Source organism: Bufo bufo, chromosome 2, assembly GCF_905171765.1.
Source record: "Bufo bufo chromosome 2, aBufBuf1.1, whole genome shotgun sequence".
Taxonomy (NCBI): domain Eukaryota; kingdom Metazoa; phylum Chordata; class Amphibia; order Anura; family Bufonidae; genus Bufo; species Bufo bufo.
In genome coordinates, this window is record NC_053390.1 from 200,127,366 (window position 1) to 200,152,231 (window position 24,866).

The 24,866-nt window shown below is 41.8% G+C and overlaps 1 protein-coding gene across 2 annotated transcripts in view; it reads right to left on the bottom strand.

Annotated features, from left to right (window-relative positions):
* Positions 1 to 4,674: 4,674 nt before the first annotated feature.
* The window catches only part of SUDS3 (SDS3 homolog, SIN3A corepressor complex component), a 48,202-nt gene continuing 28,010 nt past the window's right edge, over positions 4,675 to 24,866 (bottom strand). Inside the window, exons 7-13 of one of the 2 annotated variants that reach the window (XM_040416018.1) lie at positions 23,057 to 23,152; positions 20,843 to 20,904; positions 20,394 to 20,429; positions 15,981 to 16,002; positions 15,263 to 15,368; positions 6,868 to 6,952; positions 4,675 to 6,037 (exon numbers count right to left, since the gene is read on the bottom strand). In XM_040416018.1, coding sequence (XP_040271952.1) covers positions 5,939 to 6,037; positions 6,868 to 6,952; positions 15,263 to 15,368; positions 15,981 to 16,002; positions 20,394 to 20,429; positions 20,843 to 20,904; positions 23,057 to 23,152 — 506 coding nt within the window. In that variant the 3' untranslated portion in view covers positions 4,675 to 5,938. The remainder of the gene's footprint in view (positions 6,038 to 6,867; positions 6,953 to 15,262; positions 15,369 to 15,980; positions 16,003 to 20,393; positions 20,430 to 20,842; positions 20,905 to 23,056; positions 23,153 to 24,866) is intronic. The other variant, XM_040416019.1, reaches the window with a different exon arrangement.

A 24,866-nucleotide genomic window follows, 5' to 3' on the forward strand; every position in this document is an offset into this window, starting at 1 on the left:
GGGATATGCTCAAATCATGACCGGCAGGTGGGCCTTGAGGACTGGAGTAGAGGGACACTGCTTAAAGCGGTATTCCTGGATCTTAATACTGATGGCCTATGAGAATGTGCATTAGCCCCCATTGGACCCGACCTAAAGCTCTGTTCACAGACTAGAAGGGTTCCTAGCATGATCTTGTTAATAAAATCTTGTGTGAATGGTGACAGACATTCTCTAAAGGGGTCTTTCTGTGAAAATTATCTACAGGATCAGTAACACGTAACAGATTGCAAGGGGACTCTACACAATCCCAAGAATGAGGGGGCGCCCGAGTCCCCTTTCTGAAAAGAATGGTAGTGCGAATGTTGGTTAGCCGCTCCCTTCCTTTTTGGGGGCAAGTGGTAAAAACATTTAATATGAGTGAATTTTTTAATGACTATTACTAAATATCCCACTGAAACCGATCACATTCACTTCATGTCTGCATAATTTGCAATTACCTCAAATACTGCTTATAGCCAGAAGGATATGGAAGTTAACATGAACATGCATCTGTCAGCAGATTTGTACGTATGAAACTGTTGCATGTGCGCTTAGTAGTTGAAGGTAGGGGTGGACGATATTGGCGATATGATATGTGCCACGATATGGATTTTGTGTATATCGCCTCCCCGCGATATGACCACAGAGCGGTAGTGAATGATTGCTCAGAAGCTCCTGGCTCACCACTCCTTGGCCTCCCGACTCCGCACCGCGCTGTACTGGCCAGGGACGGCGTGCACACAGCGTCAGCCCGCTTTGCCGACGCTGTATGTGACTTCAGTCAGGTTCCGCCCAATGCTTGAAGAAGACGCCACATCTGCGGACTCCATTAGTCGGCCGCTGCCGATCACCCTGCAGGAAAGGTAAGTATAATAACAGCGACTCTTGTGGGGGGACAGGGACTCTTGCTGGAGGATCGGGGTTGGGGGGGAGTGGATAAGGAAAGGATCTTTTCGCAAAGGATGGCCAGAACCTGATCATCTTCAGATGGCACTGAGACCGGCTGCTCTGTCTGAATATATAGCAGAGGGGACACATGGAGTCTGATGATGGCAAATGTCATGGGGCGCTGATCTGATGGCACTGGCTCACTGGGGGACACATGGAGTCTGATGATGGCAAATGCCACATGGGGCTGATCTGATGGCACTGGCTCACTGCTGGGGGACACATGTCTGATGATGGCAAATGCCATGGGGCGCTGATGTGATGGCACTGGCTCACTGGGGGACACATGTCTGAATAAGATATGTGTCCCCCAGTGAGCCAGTGCCATCAGATCAGTGCCCCATGGCATTTGCCATCATCAGACAGTCTGATAGATGATGGCAAATGCCATGGGGCTTATGGCACTGGCTCTGGGTCACAGGGGGACATGTATGATGATTATGGCAAATGCCACGGGGCTGATGGCACTGGCTCTGGGTCACAGGGGGACATGTATGATGATTATGGCAAATGCCATGGGGCTGATGGCACTGGCTCTGAGGGACATGTCTGATGGCAGATGATGGCAAATGCCATGGGGCTTGGGGCTGATGACACTGGCTCTGAGGGACAATCATGTATGATGATGGCAAATGCCATGGGGCTGATGGCACTGGCTCTGGGCCAAGTTTTGTAATTTGTATTTTTTGCATACATACACAAGAAAATAATATATAATCGCACATGCTTCAAATTATATCGCAATATAGATTTTAGGCCATATCGCCCACCCCTAGTTGAAGGCATCTGTGTTGGTCCCATGTTTATATGTACCTGCATTGCTGAGAAATATGAGCTTTTAATATATGTAAATCAACCTCTAGCAGCAACTGGGGCGTTGCCGTTACACCTTAGAGGTTCTGCTCTTTGCAAAAGCAGCGCCCTATGCACTTTGAGAGGGCCAGGCAGGCATGACCATGTTTACACTGCCTGACCCAGTCAAAAAAGAATGGGCGCGTCCGTTGCAGGGAGAGCAGAGCCTCTAGGTGTAACGGCAACGCCCCCGTTGCTCCTAGAGACTCATTTGCATATTTTAAAACTTCATTTTTCTTAGCAATGCGGGCACATGAACATGGGACCAACACAGATGCCTTCAGCCGCCAAGCGCTCATGTAACAGGTCAGCCAGTTACATAGATACACAGGTGTCCAATATGTAGGCAAGAGGACTATATGACACTTACTAATACAGCCTTTGATGATTTTCTGTGGCATTTGCTATATTTCATAAGTCATGTCCCCTTGTTGGAAAATCTTCTGTGCTGTCCACAAAGGACACCTGTCCTCAAGATGTCTGCTGATGGAGGGTCATGTGACCAGGCAAAAATAATGCCAGACACATCACTCTGCCTTCTCCACTCAAATACACCACATCTGCACCACAATGGGCAGCACGGTGGCTCAGTGGTTAGCACTGTTGCCTTGCAGCCCTGGGGTCCTAGGTTCGAATCCGACCAAGGACAACATCTGCATGGAGTTTGTATGTTCTCCCTGTGTTTGTGTGGGTTTCCTCCGGGTTCTCTGGTTTCCTCCCACACTCCAAAGACATACTGATAGGGACCTTAGATTGTGAGCCCCATTGGGGACAGAGTGCTGCTAAAGCGCTGCGGAATATAGTAGCGCTATATAAGTGCTTAAAATAAATAAATCAATCTGCACTTGCAATATTAAGAGTTGAGTGCAGGTGCAGGGTGTTTAAATGGAGCAGACTGAGCGATTTACCTGGTCACATGACATCAACTATTTTATGGACAAACCCTCGGCACAAAAGACTAACAACATGGGAGACTACCTTATTAAATGTAAAAAAATGGTGCAGAATATTAACCAAGACTAAATTAGTGTCATACAGTCATCTTAAGACATTGATCAACAGTTCCCAGAAAGTGGCCAACCCCTTTAAGTAATTTGGCATTATATTAAGAAACTGTAAACTTGAAATGAAGATAGATGCAAAAGATGAATATGTTACTTATCCTTGATCATATCAACTGAACAGGAGGATCATTCGGGAGATCCCACAGACTTGTAAATAGGGTGGACATCGTAGTAAACTTTCTCCACAACTAACTTCCATTTAGATTTGGGCAGATTCTGGAAATAATGCTGCACCCATTTCTCTATATTCTATATAGAAAACACATTTAAGTGCTAAAATTCAACGGATGAAACAGTATGGCGGCAAAGGAACAGACTAGAATTTTTATATAGCAAGAGTCTTCAAAAACAGAACAGTGAATTACAGTCACGTCCAAATAAAAAAATCCATACGTAAGACATGGATATCATCATCGATCCCATAGCGCCCTCTACAGGCAAAAGTCAAATTATACAATACAACTGGAAAAGGTAGACATAAAGGAGCCTCTGGTCGTTAGATGGGGCATACACTAGTATGTGCAAAAGAATCATTTTCCATATTAAAACTAATCGTATAATATTTCAACAAGTGTTTAGACCAGTGTAACACTTCCATCAGTTGGAAACCAAATATTTTAACAATCACAGATAAGGCTAATTATTAAAGGGGTTTACATATTTATGACCTATCCTCAGGATAGGTCATCAATATCAGATGGGCGGGAGTTGACTCCTAGGACCGCTCCCAATCAGCAGAAAGAAGAGGCCGCAGTGCTCCATGAGCGCTTAAGGTGCTTCCTAGACCATGTGAGGCCACGTTCATTGGCAACATAGGACTGAGCTGCAATACCAAGCAAGGCCACTATAAGGTGCTGTGCTTAGTAAGCTATGTGGAGGCCACTGAAGTGCTGCAGCTTCCTTAAACAGCTGATTGGCGGGGGTACAGGGTGTAGGACCCCTGCCGATCTCATATTGATGACCAATCCCAAGGTTCCTTGTAGTACATACTTGTATTCTTCATAAAATATTCATTCATTCTTACGTTTTATTAGATCTGTGTTGTACCTTTCCTGTTACGCCCCCTAAAAAAAAAAATCACAAGTAAGCAGACAACAGTTGGGGTGTGTCCCTACAGACACGATCCAATCAGTGCTGACAGAGCCAGACGGTGTAGGGACACCTGTACGACAAGAAGAATGGTAACACCCAGCTGTCAATGTATTCACAACTATACAGAAGGAATAACAGGAATGGTAAAATGCAGACATCGAAAGAATGATGCTCCAGAATTGTCACTTCATGGGGAATGCATGTATGGGCTAAAACAGACATATCAGGAGAGGACAGGTCCTCTTTGTTAGGAACCCGTCACCTTAGGCAAGCCCTATTAAAGTACAATAATACATGAACAGAACATCTGCCGCCTACTCTAGATCAGTGAGGCTACTTTCACACTCGCGTTTAGTGCGGATCCGTTCAGATAATACAACCGCATGCATCCGTTCAGAACGGATCCGTTTGTATTATCTTTAACATAGCCAAGACGGATCCGTCTTGAACACCATTGAAAGTCAACGGAGGACGGATCCGTTTTCTCTTGTGCAATATTGTGTCAGTGAAAACAGTGATCCGTCCCCATTGACTTACATTGTGTGTCAGGACGGATCCGTTTGGCTCCATTTTGTCAGACGGACACCAAAACGCTGCAAGCAGTGTTTTGGTGTCCGTCTCCAAAGCAGAACGGAGGCGGAACTGAACCAAACTGATGCATTCTGAGCGGATCCTTTTCCATACAGAATGCATTAAGGGCAAAACTGATCCGTTTTGGACCGCTTGTGAGAGCCCTGAACGGATCTCAGAAACGGAAAGCCAAAACGCCAGTGTGAAAGTAGCCTAAGTTGTATGTTGATACTCGCCCCCATTCTCCCGCTATGCGCCCACAAACCAGCTGTGGAATGCATAGAGAGGACTTCTCCTGGCATCCTCTCCATCAAGAGTCACCTCAATGTATTCCAGGACCAGTTTATGGGTGCACATTGACATACAAATCACTGATCCGAGGTCAGCAGCAGTCGTTCTATACATATATTACTGTATTTAATTGGACTTTGCGGAGGTAACAGATTCCTTTAAAGCAGCCACATTTTTTGCAAACAATGCCACATGGAGGCATCACCCGAAGCATTTAAAACTGTGCATGAGCAACAGATTCATTTTTAGACTGGTATAAAACCCACTTCCATCAAATTACCCTTACACAGTATACATTTTAAGGGGCTTTTGTACATTAAAATTGTATTACCAAATAATCTTTTCCGTGAGGGTGTTAATAGATATAACTGGATTTGACTGTTAAAAACAAAGTAAATGTCACAGCTGGTCAGTGATTTTGATTAATCAAATGCAGCAGACCACTAAATAATCAGTTCCACCTTTTAAGGCTTTTAGAAACTCTGTAGACTTATGAAAGCATGACCTAGGAAACACTCTTGGTTTTTATTTTATTTTTTGTATAAAAATAAGGGCCACTTAAAAATGTAATAAGAGAAAGGAAAAAAAAAAAACCTTCCTCTCTGGACTCTGCTATGAAACCAGACTGGTAGAGGAGAGAGTCAATATGTCATTTTACCTAATTCCACTCAAAGCTAAGGGCCTAGCACCGTTAAAATTCTGCAGTTCATTTCTTATTCCCTCCGATTTGTTTATAGAGAGATTACAACATAAAATCCATCTACAACACAGAATTTGGACAAGCCTTTCGTCAGGGAATTTTCAGTGAAGGGAAGAGAGTCTCTCTTAGCTTCAATTTAGGCATTTTAGGCAGGATAATTATCCGAGAATCTTCTGCTTCAATTACGGCGAAGAACAGACCAGTCACGAAAAATACTTTCTTGAAGTTTTACACTCAACTGGTCAACCTTGGAGTCCGGAAAGGCCTTGAAAACTTCATTTCTGTAATTATTCGCTGATCACAATGGGAACTTCTTCATATTGGTCAGTGATGTCAACATTCATTCACTTGTATGTTAACTTGTTAAATGAGAAACGTCACTTGAAGAGTCTGTTGGGTTTCACGCTGCTGAACGCCTGCGGATAACAAACAAACCCCGCTGGAGCTGTCCAAGGTATATCCTCATTTTTGTGCTGTCACTGCTTTTCCTGACCCAAATCTGCAAACAATGAAACAAAATGTAGTGTTACGAGGTACTGACATTTTCAGAAAGACAAAATCCACTTCAAATTAGACAATGTTGAGGGAGGATTTACTTATCCTATAGATGGCAGACACTTAGGTATGCCACTTTGTCTGGCTAGGTGCAGGTAACTTCTCTAAACTTAAATGCTCCAAAATGCACCCCATTTTGGTGCAATTTATGCCAAAATCTCGATGCACTCACATTATGTGTGTGCCCATGCAGATAAGGAAACAAGTCATTTTAGAGCCTTTATCTAATCTGAATGACATCTTAAAGAAAATCGGACATCATGAAAATGCAGTACAATCTGCAGGCAGCATGTTCTAGAGCAGGAGGAGCTGAGCAGATTAATATATAGTTTTAAAGGCTATGTACACCTTCGAGGCAGTGTTTTAATGATTGCATTTTACTGATTGTGGGCTAAAAATTTTTTTTTTTTCCAACTGGCCTTTATTAAAAATGTTCAGCCGTTTCTGAGATACAGGGGTTAATATCAGAGTGCTGTTATATTATTTGGTTTTTTTTCTTTAGGGGTTTAAAAAACACAAGAAAAACTATATACATGAGGTACTACTGTAATTGCACTGACCCTGAGAATGAAGGGAACAGGTCAGTTTTAGAGCATAGGGAACACCGTAAAAATCTAACAAATAAAACTATGTCTCAAATTTTTCCCACTACAGTATGCTATATTATATGATGACCCCAATAACGAGTGAATGTCAATCTCAATATGCTTGTGATCTCCACATTGCTCTGCAACATGACAGTCAGGGTTCACAAATGTACACTATGAAACGCACCTCATTCGTGCCCACAGAACTAATTACACAACTGATTTTTGTGTTGTCTTTGGATTCCAGGTATATTGCTTGGCTCTTGTGGTACCTATAATGAATTGAGAGACATCAGATAAAAGCCCCATTCAGTAAAAACATTTGCTATAGTTTAATTCACAAATTTACAGTGTGCAAGAATCATGTTAAGAGAACAATATTAACAAGGAATTTTTTTACTCCATATTTAGTCTAACAGGACTAAAAAACGTTTTTGATAGAAAAACCACAGCTTAAAGTATAGAGAAAATTATTCCTGCCGAGAATAGACAAATCATGAAGAAGCCAACAAACATTACTTTATAGAAAAACTGCAGCTAAAATATAAAAAAAAAAAAATCCTGCTGAGAATGATCAGATAATGAAGAATCCAACAAACATTATGCAGGTTAAAAACTGAGCAATATGCAAGTTCAAGAGAAATCAAATGCACCCGATTTGTGTTTCTAAAACTAGGGATAAGTGACAGCAGTGACCTCTCAAATAATTATTCCTCTAGTGATATTTATTCACATAGATGTTGTTCTAACAAGAAATAGTTAGGTCCATATATATTTGGACACTGACAAATTTTGTTTTTATTACCTGTTTACTAAAACATATTTCAAGTTATAGTGATGGACATGGACATAAAGTCCAGTCTTTTAGCTTTTATTTGAGGGTAAGTAATTGGACAATTGACTCAAAGGCTGTTTCATGGGCAGGTGTGGGCAATTCCTTCATTATTTCATTCTCAATTAAGCACATAAAAGGCCTGGAGTTGATTTGAGGTGTGGTGCTTGCATTTTGAAGATTCTGCTGAGAAGTAAACTTGCGGTCAAAGGAGCTCTCCATGCAGGTGAAACAAGCCATCCTTCATCAGCAAAAACAGAAAAAACCCATCCGAGAAATTGCTACACTATTGGGAGTGGAAAAATCTACAGTTTAAGGCATCCTGAGAATTAAAGCACTGGTGACCTCAACAATGCAAAAAGACCTGGACGCCCACGGAAGACAACAGTGGTGGATGACCGCAGAATAATCACCATGGTGAAGAGAAAACCGTTCACAACAGCCAACCAAGTGAACAACACTCTCCAGGATATAGGCGTATCAATATCCAAATCTACCATAAAGAGAAGACTGCATGAAAGGAAATACAGAGGGTTCACTGCACAGTGCAAGCCACTCATAAGCCTCAAGAATAAGGCGGCTAGATTGGACTTTGCTAAAAAAAAAACATTAAAACTGGGTTCTCTAGTGTTTATTGATGATGTGACACAGGACAGAAGCAGACTGATGAATTCTGGGGTTTTCAGAGACATACGTGTGCTCAAATCCAGCCAAATGCAGCAAAACTGATTGGTCGGCGTTTCATAATACAGATGGACAATGACCTAAAACATAAAGCCAAAGCAACCCAGGAGTTTATTAAAGCAAAGAAGTATAATATTTTTGAATGGCCAAGTCAGTCACCTGATCTGAACCCAATAGAGCATTTCACTTGTTAAAGACTAAACTTCAGACAGAAAGGCCCACAAACAAACAGCAACTGAAAACCGCTGCAGTAAAGGCCTGGCCGAGCATTAAAAAGGAGGAAACGCAGCGTCTGGTGATGTCCATGAGTTCAAGACTTCAGGCAGTCATTGCCAACAAAGGGTTTTCAACCAAATATTAGAAATTAACATTTTATTTACAATTATTTAATTTGTCCAATTACTTTTGAGCCCCTGAAATGAAGGAATTGAGTTTAAAAAATGTTTTAGTTCCTCACATTTTTTTATGCCATCATTTTGTTCAACCCACTGAATTAAAGCTAAAAGTCTGAACTTCAACTGCATCTGAATTGTTTTGTTCAAAATCTATTATAGTAATGTACAGAACAAAAATTAGAAAAATGTTGTCTGTCCAAATATATATGGACCTAACTGTACCTAACCCAATACACCGTTTATAACAGCATCAACTAGCTCACTCCATAGACCAGCTCAAACATCCTCTTACTCACCAAACATCAATGAGATACTGGCTGTCCACGATGTACAACTTAGATGAGCATGGAAACCACCCTTATTACCTTCTCTGTTGTAATATGTCATTTTTTTATATTTGTGAAGGACTCATATCAGTTCCCCATTTTAATGTTGTGTTAAAATGGCAAAGAGCAGAGTGTCCGGAAGCACCGCATCGCACAAGCAGGGTTTACATAAACTGATCACAGGTTTGAAGGCCACTAATCTGATCTGGTAGGTATTTTGCTAGGTTAGGAATAGGGCATCCTACAAAAATACAATTTCATTCACTGTGTAGTGGACCGAGCTTAGTGCAGCAATTCTCCCCATTGAAGTGAATGGCAGCAGCACTGCAGTAACCAGTTATGTCCACTACATGGTGAACGGAGCAGCATAGTTCTGGCATCGGACCTACTCAGGAACAGCTGGTCACTCGAAAACCCCTTTAAAGAACAAAAAGAATAAGGACAATAAAACCACTGCTTTAGATGTTAACGTTACTATGTCTGAAACAGTCAAAGCAATTACTGTGACATTTTAAGACTACCGGAGAAATCTCAGCTGTTTACCCGCAGAGGGATAGCGTGACACTGCTTTCCTAACAAGACTGGCTGCGGATCATTCTTAGTTTCCTGCAACTAAAGAAGCAGAATATTTAAAAGGCATTGCTAAACTGGCTGCAGATCATAATTATACATTGCTATCAAATGAAAAAGTCAGTACAAGTGCAGAAACAGTGACATCTTTCACCATCAGAAGCATTTACAATTTCAAATCAGTGCTACGGGGAATGTCAAGCTACAGGGCAGCAAAGATGCTTCTCACCCACCAAGGGTTGTCCAGACGAAGAAGACCAGTGATGAGCGAAGCGAGCTTCGGATGTTACATCCAAAGCCGCTTCGTTAATAACTTCGGATTAATACTGTACAGAGATTCGCCTCCGTACAGTATTAAAATGTATGGGCTACACAATGAGCCGAAGTTAGTTGTTCGCGAAGTTGCGCGTGACTTTGTTGAATAACTTCGGTGATTGATTTTTAAAGTGGAAAATCACTTTAAAACTTGAAACCGAACTTGGCTTCGGTTCCGTGGTACTTGTTTTAAAAGTGATTTTTCCACTTTAAAGATCAATTACCCAAGTTATTCAACAAAGTCACGCACAACTTCGTGAATAACTAACTCCGGTTCATCTTAGCCCATACATTCTAATACTATACTGAGACGGATCTCCATACAGTATTAATCCGAAGTTATGAACATAGCAACTTCGGATGTAACATCCGAAGCTCGCTTCGTTCATCTCTAGAGAAGACCATCAGATCTTCTAAAAAAAAGAACGGCTTTTCAAATCAGTGACTGTGGGTGGTTTGAAGCGTCATTCTGTGTAACCTTACAGGACCAATTCACTTTTGACAGTTAATGGAGTTCTCCAGGAATAAGTTAAAATGGCCACCTGTCCTAGAATGTTATCAGGCCTAGTTGCCACCACCTGCAGAACTGCCTAGATGGGTGAGGGACGGGGCCTCACTACAATAGATGGTAATGATGCAATCCTGCCTGCCTATGATATGCCATCATGGCTGAGCAGCCTGAAAACTTACCAATATGTATAATATACAAGTGCCAGAGTGTAGTGTGTAGTGAGGCTCTGTCCGCTCACCCTTCTAGGCAGCTCTGCATGTAGTTGCAACCAGTCCTCATTCTAGGACAGGTTTCTTGCGACCATTTTAAATCACTCCTGAGAACCCTTTTAAGCCTGCACCAATTTAATTATTCTACTATTAAACTGTTTGCACTGAAAATAGCTAGTATGTAGAGTATCAGATTTTACTGGTGTAACTATAATACAAAAGCACTTAGCCATTTTCTCATTATTTACTCTCTTTATGTCGCTACTTTAAAAGGGGTTGTCTGAGATCATTAAAAATGTTCGATGAGCCCTGCAATAGCTTAAAATAAAAATTCATCTTGTACTGACTTTGTAAACAAGCAGCAGCAGGAGGACCAGACCAGCTCCACAGAGCACAGCGCTGGAGAAAGCGTGAGTATAAGATGATTTCTTATTTTAAGCTACTGCAGGGCTTGTCTGATATTTTAAAGGAGGTTTTCCAGGACCTAACTATTAAATGACCAATATATTCATCAATATTAGACTAGCAGAGGTAGGACTCCCGGCACCCCTACTGATGAGCCGTTTTCATAAACTGCACCAGCAGAACCTGGCACCGGAATTACACAGCTTTGTCCATCGTGTAGGGGCGTGCTTGGCTACAGCAGTACTGCCATTCAGCTCAGGACACTGTGTGCTGGCTGAATGGGAGCAGCGCTGCTGTACACAGGCATACCCGCTAAACAGTGTATGGAGCGTTTGTGAAAACAGCCGATTAGCATTTTGTTATGTACTTTATTTATTTTAATTTTGAGACAAAAAATTTTCTTCTATTATTTAAAATTCTTATACTTTGTACTTCAGTGCAAGAACTGTACTGGGATTTGGGGTTCAAGAGGTCAATCAGCAGATGCACAAGCACCCACTGTCTTTAGGACGCCCCAACATACATCATCCATTCACAGGATGTGTGACTGCTGGGGCCTGCCATATGAATAAACCGCGATTCAAAGGCCTCTGTTCCTCCACACCGCACAGAGTTTAAATGCAGCGGCAGTCATGCAATCTCTGAGATTTTTAAGCGTGAAGTCCCTGTCCCCATATAAAACTTGTAATTGATATTACAGTGATCCCAAAAGATACAATATTTTCAACATACAATGGTCTCTCATGGGCCATCAAAGTTAAAACTAGATTGAACATATAACGCCTCAGATCCAACCAATCAACATGGTTATTTCACTGTTAAAACACCTTTATTGGTTGTCTAGTAGATCCTATGTGGTACTATATGTTTTGTACTGCCCAGTCTGTGCCGGGGTGAGCTTCTCCTTTGGACACCAGTTAAGCGGTGACTCCATTTTATTTTACTGGTACATCTATGAACTATGCAAGACCCTAAAGAAGCTCCTGCTGTCACCACAGAAAGTCATCTACAGCTTCCAGCATATGTTCTTGTCTGCTTTACTTAAAGGGGTTCTGCACTTTGTTTTAACTGATGATCTATCCTCTGGATAGATCATCAGCTTCTGATCGGCGGGGGTCCGACACCCGGGACCCCCGCCGCGGCCTTCTCACTGTTTACCGCCGGCCCAGTGACGTCACGACTAGTATAAACTAGCGTGGGCGGGGCTAAGCTCCATTCAAGTGAACAGAGCTTAGCCCCGCCCACGCTAGTTGATACTAGTTGTGACGTCACTCGGCCAGCGGTAAACAGTCAGAAGGCCGCGGCGCTGCTATAGCGCCGCTGCCTTCTGAAACAGCTGATCGGCGGGGGTCCCGGGTGTCGGACCCCCGCCGATCAGAAGCTGATGATCTATCCAGAGGATAGATCATCAGTTAGAACAAAGTGCAGAACCCCTTTAAGGACTTGCTTTATTCGTCTTGGTTATCTGCTTATTTTAATTTAAACTTTACTTTTTCTTGATCTGGATGACATTTTTGGGCTTTGGAAACCAATTACCAGTTTTCAAGTTACAATGTGCAATGGTCGTTCAGGAACCAATTAATATTGTAACTTGAGGGACCACTGGTATTCTAAATGGATTCCTTTATAAACAGCAACACCTAGTGGCTAAATGTGAATATGAGTTATCTACAGGTAACAATCACGACCAGAGTGCATGGGAAAAATAGGACTACCTATATGAGCTTGTCAAATTAGAGACAATAAAATACTCTTTTAATAAAGTGAATTATCTGTTATAACTTGTCATAAAGCTTTCTTAAGTTTCAGACTGGTTGAAAAAGACTGGAAAAAAATAAAAGCAAAAAAAACGATTAGAAGTGCATGCAAATGATCATCTATAAAACTAAAACACCTATTAGAACCTAAAGCTTTATCTACCTCAGAATTTATGCCTGGATTAAGGGCTTTGATCCAATATCTGTAGTCTGTTTCTTTATATAAGTTTTTTTAGTGGGCATGTAGATGGAAATTTGCAGAGCCCATCTGCTGGATGTGCCAGAAACACTCCCACAGTATCCCTATTCATCCGTCAGAGGACAAAAGAGCATACTGTATTTTTCACCCTATAAAACACACTTTTTGTCAGTGTGTCTTATGGGTCGAATACTAATGAGCTCTTCCATTATAGAAGCGTTCATTAGTACAGGAGGATAGGGAAGCGGGCTGTGTACTCTCCGCTTTCTGGTCTTCCTAAACCGCTCGCTGTGCTATGTCCTGCGCACAGCTTGAGGACGTCGGCACTCTGACCTCAAGCTGTGCGGAGTCGGGTCACAAAGCAGCATGACAGGGGTGGAAGTGGCATCCGGAGCAGGAGAGGCAAGTGGTTTTATTTTATTTTCTCTGATCTGAGCATGAGGGTCTGAATAGGGGTCATTCCCATTGGGCTGTGATCGGGGGACTTAATAATATGAAGGTCTGACTGGAGGACCATTGGGGGTCTGATCGGGACTCTGAACTTGGGTCCTCTAAAACCTAGGTGCATCCCATGGGTGGGCTTAAGAGATACCTTCTCTTATTGTTGGACATTATTGTCTTAATATCCAAGATTGGATCAACATAATTGCTGGTTATGTATCTCTTTTTAAAATGTGTTGAGTTATAAAACTATAGCAGAAAAAAAACAAAAAACGTAACTTTATTCCGTGTATGTAATCTGTTGTATTAGCTGCACAGCTAACATGCTGGTTTGGCCAGTAAAAGCCTATTTTTGTGTCTTCACTATGGCCCACATGCCCCCTGCAGCAGCCCTTGACAGCCTGCACCACTAATGTGACAGATACTCTGAGTTCTTGATGTGGCCCCACAGAAAAAAGTCACAGGGTGTTAGATCTAGCGAGTGTGAAGGCCAGCACAGCATACGTGAATTGTTTATTGCAGGGATGCCCACCCTGCGGCCCTCCAGCTGTTGCAAAACTACAATTCCCAGCATGCCTAGACAGACTACAGCTATCAGGGCATCTGGGGAGTTGTGTAGTTTTGCAACAGCTGCAGGGCCGCAGGTTGGGCATGCCTGGTTTATTCCAACGTGGCCGATCCAATGTTCTAGTAGAGTTTAATTCAGGTATCGGCAAACATCCAACTGGAAATGAGACACCATCCTGCTGATAGATGAAGATCTGTGGCATAAGCTATTCCTTTAACATTTCCGGGTAGGAGCAGCCAGTGACAGTATCTTCGGCAAAAAAGAAGGGACCATAGACTTTGTGCCTGCTCACTGTACACAACACGTTTAGTTTGGGGTAGTCGGTCATGCGCTCAATAAGAGTATGTGACTTTAAGCCCCAGGTTTTAACATTGTGGTGACTGACCTTCAGACTGAGCTGAAGGATAGCCTCATTGTTGAACACTAGCGGTCGTAGAATTCGTCCTCTTCCAATCAGCCCTGCAAGTCAGTGCAAGGCATGGCGTTCCTGGTTGTCATCTGTATGTCTTACAACCCAGACGTTTTCGGAAGATATGCCATACTGCGGTTTGTAGTTCTATACTAGTCAGCCTGGTTGACTTTCTAGGGCTATGCTCATACAAAAGGTCGAATCCTGTCTTTTCAGAAGTTTTTGGGCACCCAGACCTTTCCCATGACGCAAACAGCCAGTGGTTCCAAACTGCTTCGCCCAATGCGAAATGCAGTTTCTATGCAGAGAACAGTTATCAAATTTAGGGTCCATTCACACATCAGTAATTTGGGTCGCATTCGTTCCGCAATTTGCGGGCCCATTATTTTTTTATGGGGCTGGAACGGATGCAAATCTGCATTTTCGGGATCCGCATCAGTTTTTTTGGGATCCGCAATTCCGTTCCTGAAAAAAATAGAACATGTCCTATTCTTGTCCGCAATTGCGGACCAGAAAAGGCATTTTCTATTATAGTGTCTGTGATGTGCGGTCCGCAAGTTGCGGATCACACATTGCAGGTGTCCGTGTTTTGCGGATCCGCAAAACACTTACGGACGTGTGAATGGACCCTTGATCTGAAAATTTTGTTGTACTGTCACAACCCGGTTCATGTAACTTTAAATACTCAATAAGATTTTTCTTGCTGTGATCTCGCCATCTTAAACCTGTCCTTTTGCATATAGGATTAAACTAACAAAAGGGGCAGATTTAAGAAAACTGCCTAAAAGAAAACCGATTCTGTAAGCTTTCATTTTTCAAGACCAGAATTTGTTTACTATAACTAAAGGCCTCTTTTTTTTGAAGCGCCCTGTATTTCAGCTACACAGTTCCCAGGGTTAGAGGTTAATTTGGTTACCTCAGGATCAGGGTTATTACCATATATAAAAATGAAATACAATACCATCTTTTATCGTAATAGAGCTTTCCATCTTCTATCCGAGCTTCAAAGCGTTGGGCAGGAGACTCCGTTTGTGTTGCTGGAAGATGTTCTGGAGTCGAAGGCGATACTGCAAAGGAAACATATAGGTTCTAAGTCACACTAAGTGCAGGGAGGGACATCCAGCCCCCTAACTAATTACATCCAGGTGGAGCTTTTTTTGAAGACTGCTAGCAATTCTTTCATAAACTTCTAGAAGGAGTAAAAGAGGAATCGCACAAAACAAAGTCATAAAAGTAGAAGCTCCAGAATTATTACATGGTGAATGCAAGTAGTAACTAAAACAGACATGTCATGAGGGACGACCGTTCCTTTTTAAGGGCACGGACGCATGAAGATAACCCGTTTTCATAATGAAGCCACTACAGAGATCAGGCAGAACATGTTTGCAGGGGAAATTTGCTGTCCGCTATACCATTCCCCCGATGCAGACATTTGAATGGCTGCATTAAATATGACTTTTTTTTCATGTTACAGCTGCTGCAGGGAAAACGAGGGGTCAACAGCAACTTCCCCACCATATTAAAATGGTTGTCGGTCATGAGACAAAGTAAAAACTCACTCCCAAAGGTAAAAACTTATATATTTTTGAAAATTTTATCAAAGCAGCAATGCAAACAAGGTAGAATTTCGTCATGATATCATCATTACCTTATTTTTCGTCAACTAGGATGAAACTTACCAGGTCTTTTTGGGGATTTTAACTGTAAGAGAATAAAAAAAAAAATTATATTTGAAATAAAAATAAAAGGTTTTGCAAGTACAAAATAAAATAATCCTCTTGACTTTTACAAAATTAATGTATAGGCTATGGACAACTTTGCAGCCAATGCCAGGCTCCTGTGGTGATCCAGAGCGCAGTTGTTTTGTGGGTCTCCTAAGTCCCGGCCGCCATGCCAGGGCAGGAACTGAGCAGACTACACCGACTGCGCTACTGCTTCAGACCAAAAAATAGGAGCCATCATTCACAATAGAGCATGCCTAGAAAACTGTCCCATAGAAGTCCCCTCCTGTCCATTGTGTCTATGGCTTGTGCCGCAATTTCACATTATTAATTACGACTATCCAGTCCTCGCGAGCACCAGCCATTACAGTGTGCAGTACTCCACTTTCTACATCATGGCTTGTGGTGGCTGCTGTAAAGCATCTCTCTAAATGTTGCTAACAGCTCAGGCAAGATGTCAGCCCCCATTATCATGTTCTGAAAATAGAATGTAAAAAAAAGTCTGAATATAAAAAAGGATTTGAAAAAAAGGATGTGTCATTATCTGGTTTTTAAAGGGCAGAAATAATTTCTGGGGGCGGATACAAAGGTCATTTTGGTTTGTTTTACAAATCGGTCAAGCCACCAGGGTACGAAACTGAGTTGTGAGGCTGAGCTGCGAAAGCCAGTGCTTTGGGTGTGGGGATTACTGTCAGAAGATGGTGTTTAGTTCATATTAAAGGGTTGGGGGAGGGGGGTTAAAAGGAAAAGAGTTTAGGGAACATGATAAGCCTGCCTAAAAGAAGTGTTTTAAGGCGTATTTGAAGGTAAGGAAGTTGGGAATTAACCTGACTGTCCGGGGAAGTGCATTCCAAAGAGTAGGTGCAGCTCAAGAAAAATCTTGAAGAAGGCAATGAGAGGTTTAAATTATGGTGGATTTTAATCTTAGGTCATTAAAGGGGTTGTCCGGGATAAAAATGTTTTAAAAAACATGTTATCTCACCATATATAGCTGATTTAAGGTCCCCCATGATGTTTTTATGTATTTTTACCACTTCTCCAGGGCCCTGACGTTACCCCAATGATTGTTTACATGAATGTTACGTGTGTGGTAACTTCCTGCCGCACTGCCTTGTGGGTCCTAGCGCAGCTTAGCATCGCGTTTTTTTTAAGCTGTCCATCATATTACTAACAACTCCTTCGTGCATTCGCCCCCCTCATTGACATTCTACCTCCTGCCTCACATATCCCTCCTCCTTTATAGTTACGCCTCTAAACCCGCCTGATCCTACGCCTGCACGCTCAGTCCCTCCCTTCTAACACGCACTCAATGTGCTCTGCACAATTAGCTTCTGTGCCAGTGACGTCACCGGACCAGAGAGGCGTGGCTTAGCGCTGTGTGTTGCCGCCTAGTTACCGCCCTCCGTATAATGAGTGTAGCTGGCGGTGACGTCACCGGGTTCCTTTCGAAGCGGAAGAGGCGTTGCTCTCCACAAAAGGGGCCCGATACGTCACTCACTTTGAGAAAATCTTCACTTCCAGCTCCGATTTTTTTTTTGTGACAAAAGGGGCATCACAAAATGCATATAAAAAGGTAGAACACGCATGTATGGACTATTTAGGTGTCTGAGGTCCACTTAAACCAAAGTCCCCAATCCCAGACAACCCCTTTAACAGAAGAGAGCACGAGCAGGGTGGTAGATGGAAATGAGGGAGGAGATGTATGGAGGTGCATCACTGTGAAGAGCTTTGTGGGTGAGAATGAGGAGTTTGAAGTGTATTCTATGGTGGATGGGCAACCACTGAAGTGACTGGCACAGGCTAGAGGCATCGGTGTAGCGAGTGGAGAGATAGATAAGCCTGGCTGCAGCATTTAGGACAGACTGAAGGTGGGAGAGTTTAGTGAGAGGAAGACAGATTAGTATTGAGTTACAGTAGTCAAGACGAGAATGAATCAAAGCAACTACAAGAGATGTTCTTGAGGTGCAGACAACAAGAGCGTGCAAGTAATTGGATATGGGGAACAAAAGGAAAGCTCCGAGTCAAACATAACCCCAAGACAGCGGGCATGTTGCCCAGGGGTTATGATAGTACCACAGACCGAAATTGAAATATCAAGTTTAGGTGTGATAGTAGATGGGGAAATGGGGGAGATTTCTCAAACTGGTGTAAAGGAAAACCGGCTTAGTGGCCCACAGCAACCAATCAGATTCCACCTTTCATTTGCCAAAGGAGCTCTGAAAAATTAAAGGTTGCTAGTGTCAAATAAGCCAGTTTTCCTTCACAACAGTTTTGATAAATCTCCCCCCAAGAAGTTCAGTTTTTGGGAGGTTCAGTATTAGATAGAAAGAGGACATAATGTTAGAGACAGTCACTTGTGTTTTGTAGTAAAGTAGCGATGATGTCAGTGGATGAGGGGTAAAGTTGGGTGTCATCTGCATAGAGATGGCACTGAAAACCAAATCTACTGATAACATCATAATAGTAAGGTGACAGCTCACCCAACCATGTATCGCAGAAATCATCTATGCCAATGAAGATGTGATCCATATGCCTAGCTTTGGCACTCAGCACAAGAAAATTCATCTTCTAAAACATTAGCAGATTTCCTCTGCGTCTGGAGGTAAGAAGGTTTGTACACAAACATAAAAGAGGATTCTTTACGGTAAGAGCAGTGAGACTATGGAACTCTCTGCCTGAGGAGGTGGTGATGGTGAGTACAATAAAGGAATTCAAGAGGGGCCTGGATGTATTTCTGGCTATAGCTACTAGAGATGGGTCGTTGGTCCAGGGAGTTATTCTGATTGCCTGATTGGAGTCGGGTGGGAATTTTTTATTCCCCTAAAGTGGGGAAATTGGCTTCTACCTCACAGGGGTTTTTTTTGCCTTCCTTCTGGATCAACTTGCAGGATTAACGTTATATCGTGAGTGTACCATGTGAGATAAAATAATACGTAGCTTTTATTAATCTCTTTTAAAATGAGTGAGACAGTGTTACTAAAATTCTTGCACACGCACTTTTGTGCGTATGGCTCTTTGCTGAAACAAGGGGTGTCAGGTCTATTGCCCTAGTGGGGGCTAGGCGGTTTTATGATGGGGTAGCTTCTTGGCGAGATCAACAGATATTACTCCTGTACAGCTTAGCCTAACTGTCTCTGACTCTAACTCTAGTCTTGAGTGGGTCAGACTTGCAGGATGACAGGCCGAACTGGATGGACAAATGTCTTTTTTCGGCCTTATGTACTATGTTACTATGTATTGAAGAACATCAAAAAAGTAGGGTTCAACAGACCTACGTGTGTCACACTCTCAGTGCAAAATCAGGGTATACAAACATAGTACAAGACATTTAAAACCATCAGGGACGAATGGGAATGAACAGAGAAGTGAAACGTCACAGGTGAAACATATAGCATATAATTTAGATTAGATTAATGGAGTGGCCACCCTAACCGGTCATTTCAGGGCAGCTGCAGGGGGTACGGGGCACGTGTTCTTGTGATCGGTGGGGGTCCTAGCGGTAGGACCCCCACCGATCTGATAGATACCCCTATCCTGTGGATAGGGAATAACTTCTAACAACCGGAATACCCCTTTCACTATTTCAACTGCTTTGGCATTGAAAGGGTCAGAAGACAAATTAGGGGTGGTGACAGACACCAGTTGTCAGCCACAGGAGCTTTCTGGATACTTATGTTAGATACAAGAGCACCAGCAGGCATGAATTGGAAAATGATTATATTTTTATTAATCATGTTTATTTCATCTTGGATGATTTTCATTTCTTTTTCTACTATCATGATGTTATTATGCTATCTAAATAATATGCTGTATGTTGCATCCGTGACGTTTCACTTCTGTGTTCATTCCCATTGGTCCTGATGGTTTTAAATGTCTTGTGTTCTACTAGGAGAGTGCAAAACACATTAGGTCTGTTGGACCCTACTTTTGTATACACTAATAATGTTCTTCAAATTAGAGCTGCTAACATTTTAGAAGATGTTTTTTTTTCTAAATCTACTGATAGTCTGTCCAATATGGGGTGTGTAGAGACAGAGAAGAGGACCTAGAACTGAACCCTGAGGAACCCCAACAGTAAGAGGATAAGGAGAAGTCGTGCCAGCGAATAATACACTAAGGCTAGATCTACACTGATTCCGCGACACCTGTGGCGGCCAGGATCGCTGAGCAGCGGTCATCCTATAGAAATGAATGGGATCGCCATGGCAGTCGCAAGAAATCCAGCCATGTTCAGGTTTTATTTGTACATGCCTAAAGTGTGAAAAGTATTCTGGCTACCAGAAGTGCAAGATGGAAAAAAAAAAAAAACCCAGGCAGCAAAAAAAGTTAATACAGACAACGCTTATTGATTAAGTGTAAGGCAGCTCTCACCTGCTCCACAACACCCTCCGGGCACGGACGCCGCACCTGGATGCGGAAATATACAGGCGATTTTAAAGGAAGTCCAGCTCAGGTCAGGTGTGATTACGTGGCTTCTTTATTTCAGCGGTTATAAAATTCCACACAGCAAGGTGCAAACAAGTGATGCATTTCAGACCTCTATAGCATCAGGGTCCTTCTTTATGTTTGTCATGAAGAAGGACCCTGATGCTATAGAGGTCTGAAATGCGTCACTTGTTTGCACCTTGCTGTGTGGAATTTTATAACCGCTGAAATAAAGAAGCCACGTATTCACACCTGACCTGAGCTGGACTTCTCCTTTCTTTAAAGACAACGCTTATTGTACAGAAAAAAAATTCACATTTTGAATGAAATGTGAACTGAATAATACAGTTATATAACACTGAAGAGTGAAACAAAAAGTAAGAATAAACTTTTACCTTGTTTAGGGTCCGTAAATCCTCCATGATTTGTTCATCTGTGAGAAGATAATTCAACTGCGGTGCAAGTGTTAAGGCAACCTGATGGGAAGCTGCGAGACAACACTGAAGCGCTGACACACAAAAAGCACTAATGATTGTATTAATAAAGACAGACAGTTTTATCAGAAGATCCCATCTAATGTCTATGTATCTCTATACCCTGGCTGAGGTCTTCCATCATGGGAAATTTTAGGCTCTGCTCACATTGCAGCCCCCATTAATAATGCAAACCACAATGTTCTGCTGGATCACCTGATAGATCCCGCTGCCTTATAATAGGATTGCTTGGTCAAAAACTATGAAATCTGTTATGGAAGCTTTGAAATATATACATTATATCTGATTCAGGTAGAATAGTCTCAAACCTGAATGGAAGTTTTTGAAAAATTTGTCGAAATAAATATATTATATATATATATATATATATATATATATATATATATATATATATATATATATATATATATATATAAAAATAATGAGTAAATATGAGCGAATTTCTTAACATTTGTTTTGTTTCCGATTGGGCAAATTTGTCAAAAATTTTTATTCGGGTTCATATCGATTCTACACAATTCAAATATGCTCCAACTGCACTACAAATTGTTATAAAACATTCTCATATGAGAGAGCAAGAGAGAAACTGGCTTACAATAGTCCTCATGTGTCCCCGCCACTCTGCATAAGGCGATACAGTACCCCCAACTATGGCCTCTCAGGCAGACAAGCAAATGTTCTTTGCTGTGCTCTGTTAAAGGGTGGTTACCCAGAAAGAACTGGTCTCCTGGCATGAGACACTCTGTTTTCCTTTTTGAAAGAACAGTTCGAAGCTACCACCAAAAACTTAGTGGATAAAAAATAGGGGAAAATTGATCTTTGAATCACAAGAACGGCAATAGATAAACATATTATGAAAAAGCACTGACTAAACAGTTCAAGGCTACCACCATAAAGTTAGCAAATAAATTTAAAAAATTGATCTATGACACACAAGGAGGTATGTATAAATATACATACTAGAAATGAGCAAATCAATTTTATCAATTCAGAATTCATCCCCAATTTATTTATTTTATATTCAAATTCCGCTTTTGCCTTGGAAGAGCTAATTGCAGATGTGAGGCTAGTTCGCTATTATCTTAATTTTGCTAAAAAGCCTGTTAAAAAGCTGAGCAATATTTGGATGGTGTGAAACACTCAGCTTTTTAATCCTTTTTAAAAGAAGGCTGAATTGCACATGCTTTTCATGTGCAGATCTCTCGCTCTCTCTCTCTTGCGGCGCCCAAAATGTATGCTAAAAATTAGACGCTAAGGTGTTTTTTTTTTTTTTTCCCTTCGGTTTTTTAAATCAGTGAATTCCAAGTTGATACAATGCCCATCTCTCACCTCATCCCATACCTCCTTATGCTTAATAGATCAATTTTCCCCTATTTTTCCATCCAATAAGTTTTTGATGGTAGCCTCAAACTGTTCAAATGTTTGTTTTTTTTATAATAACCTTTATCTACTATCATGCTTGTGCTTTATAAATCAATTTTTTTTTTTATCTACTAAGTTTTTGGTGGTAGCCTCGAACTGTTGGTATTCTCATTGTCTCTATTTCTCTCAGATATGAGACTAGAGTGTTATATAACAATTTTCAGGCCTTAAATGAATCACAAGAAATGAAGGTTCATTAGAAATTTTGGACGAATTACGAATCGGTACAATCGATTTGCTCATCTCTAACACACACATCTCTACAGTTGAATCTAGCTGAATTCCACACAATAGCTTATACTTAGAAATTGTAAATACCATCACATTTTTTTTAAAGTGAAAAGGTTCAGCTGCAGTTTTGGCTCCACCTATAGGATGTTAAATATTACTACAATTTTTTCGTTTTTAACAGAATTAAATATTATGAGTAACTATCCAGATCAGATAATAGTAAATAATAGTAAATAAAAAGGGAAAAAAAACTGCATATCCATGCCAAAGAGGCAGGGAGAACCGTCATGCTCTCCAAGGTTTATTTCATGTTAGGAAATATTTCAAGCTGTGCTGACGACCCCCTGTTAATTTCAAAGCATTGGGACAGGTTCATTTCAGCTTAAGCGGACAGTTCCAGCACTAGCAAAACAAATCTGATCTGTGTAGACGTCACATTAAAGCCTTGTATGCAAAAGATATCAGGTGCTGGTTTCCTTCTTTTGTCAGGAATTGGTACAGGATCGTTTGGCCGACGGCGCAATTTTCGAGTCATAATAGGTTTGACTTCCATGGAATCTGTTAACAGAAATACAATTTTATAAGAAATCTAATACATTATATCTAAACCCATAAAGCTGCTAAATGCATATGCTGGAGCATTAAAGGGGATGTCTGACTTCAGCATGCGACATTCATCATGTAGATAAAGTTAATACAAGGCACTTGCGAAGGTATTGCCATTCTCCATATTGCTTCCTTTGCTGGCTGGATTCATTTTTCCATCACATTATACACTGCTCGTTTCCATGGTTACGACCACGCTACAATCCAGCAGCAGTGGTCGTGCTTTAACACTATAGGAAAAAGCACTAGCCTATGTGCGGTCCCACGGTCCGGGCCACAAGAGAGGTCAGCTCTTTTTCCTATAGTGTGCAAGCATGGCCACCACTATTGGATTGCAGGGTGGTCTGTAACCATGGAATCGAGCAGTGTATAATGTGATGGAAAAATGAAACTAACCAGCAAAGGAAGTAACATGGACAATCACAATACATTAGTAAGTGCCTTGTATTAACTTTATCTACGTCATAAATGCCATTTGCTGAAGTGACACAACCCCTTTAAAGGTGTAGTACAGGACAGAGCAAAGTGAATAATGCTTTACCAAACCCCATCACATACAGTCTAACAACTGTAGCGAATTCTAGATATGCCGCAGATTTTCAAATCCATAGTGTGCAACATCTGGTGCGAGTTCGTCCAGAAGATCTCCATTACAAACGTAACTCATGTGGATTTCAATGCAGAATTTAAGGCTCTTTCCATAGGGTATTAAGGCCGAGTATGAACTCATGAGCAAGTTTTCAGCGCGGGTGCAATGCGTGAAGTGAACGTATAGCACCCGCACTGAATTCTGATGCATTCATTTCAATGTGTCTGTGTACATGAGCGTTTTTTTTCTTCACGCATCAGTTCTGCGTTGCGTGAAAAACACAGCATGTTCTATATTCAACGTTTTTCACACAGCTCTGGCCCCATAGAAGCGAATGGGGCTTCAGTGAAAAACACATCGCATCCGGAAGCAGGTGCGGATGCAATGCGTTTTTCACTAATGGTTGCTAAGAGATGTTGTTTGTAAACCTTCAGTTTTTTTTATCAAGCGCGTGAAAAAAGCATTGTACCCAGGCGGAAAAAACTTAACAACTGAACGCAATCGCAGACAAAACTGACTGAACTTGCTTGCAAAATGGTGCGAGTTTCACTGAACGCATCCGAGGCCAATCTGTATCCTTAGGGGCCTAAGACAATGCCAATGCGAAGGGCAGGCACTGTGTGACCATGTACCACGGGCTCACCCCTTAATTGGAAAGGGAGCCATTCAATACATTCCTGCTGCGCAGGAAATGTACAACCCCCTGCAGTTACCGCTCATTAGAGGTAATTTTTCATTCAGAAATCTATGAAGCTGGAATATAACAGACAGCTTCTGTGCGTTAATCTGCAGATCGCAAGTTTATCTGTGTCCTTAACTTGTGAGGCCTTATTAACTCATTCAATGCAAAGGATGCAACATGCCACATCTAGGTTATAAGGAGGAAGGGCTTTTTAACCCCTTCCTAACCAGCGTTGTACATGTATGGCGGACGTCTTTAAAGGTGGCTCCCGTTTGAGCACAGTGGGCACCATGGCCGCTGAGTTTCTGCTGTTTTAATACCTCAGATGCCATAGTAAATTATGACCACAACATTTGAGGCAGTTTTCTCCGGGAGCTCTGTGCCACCGGGGCCTA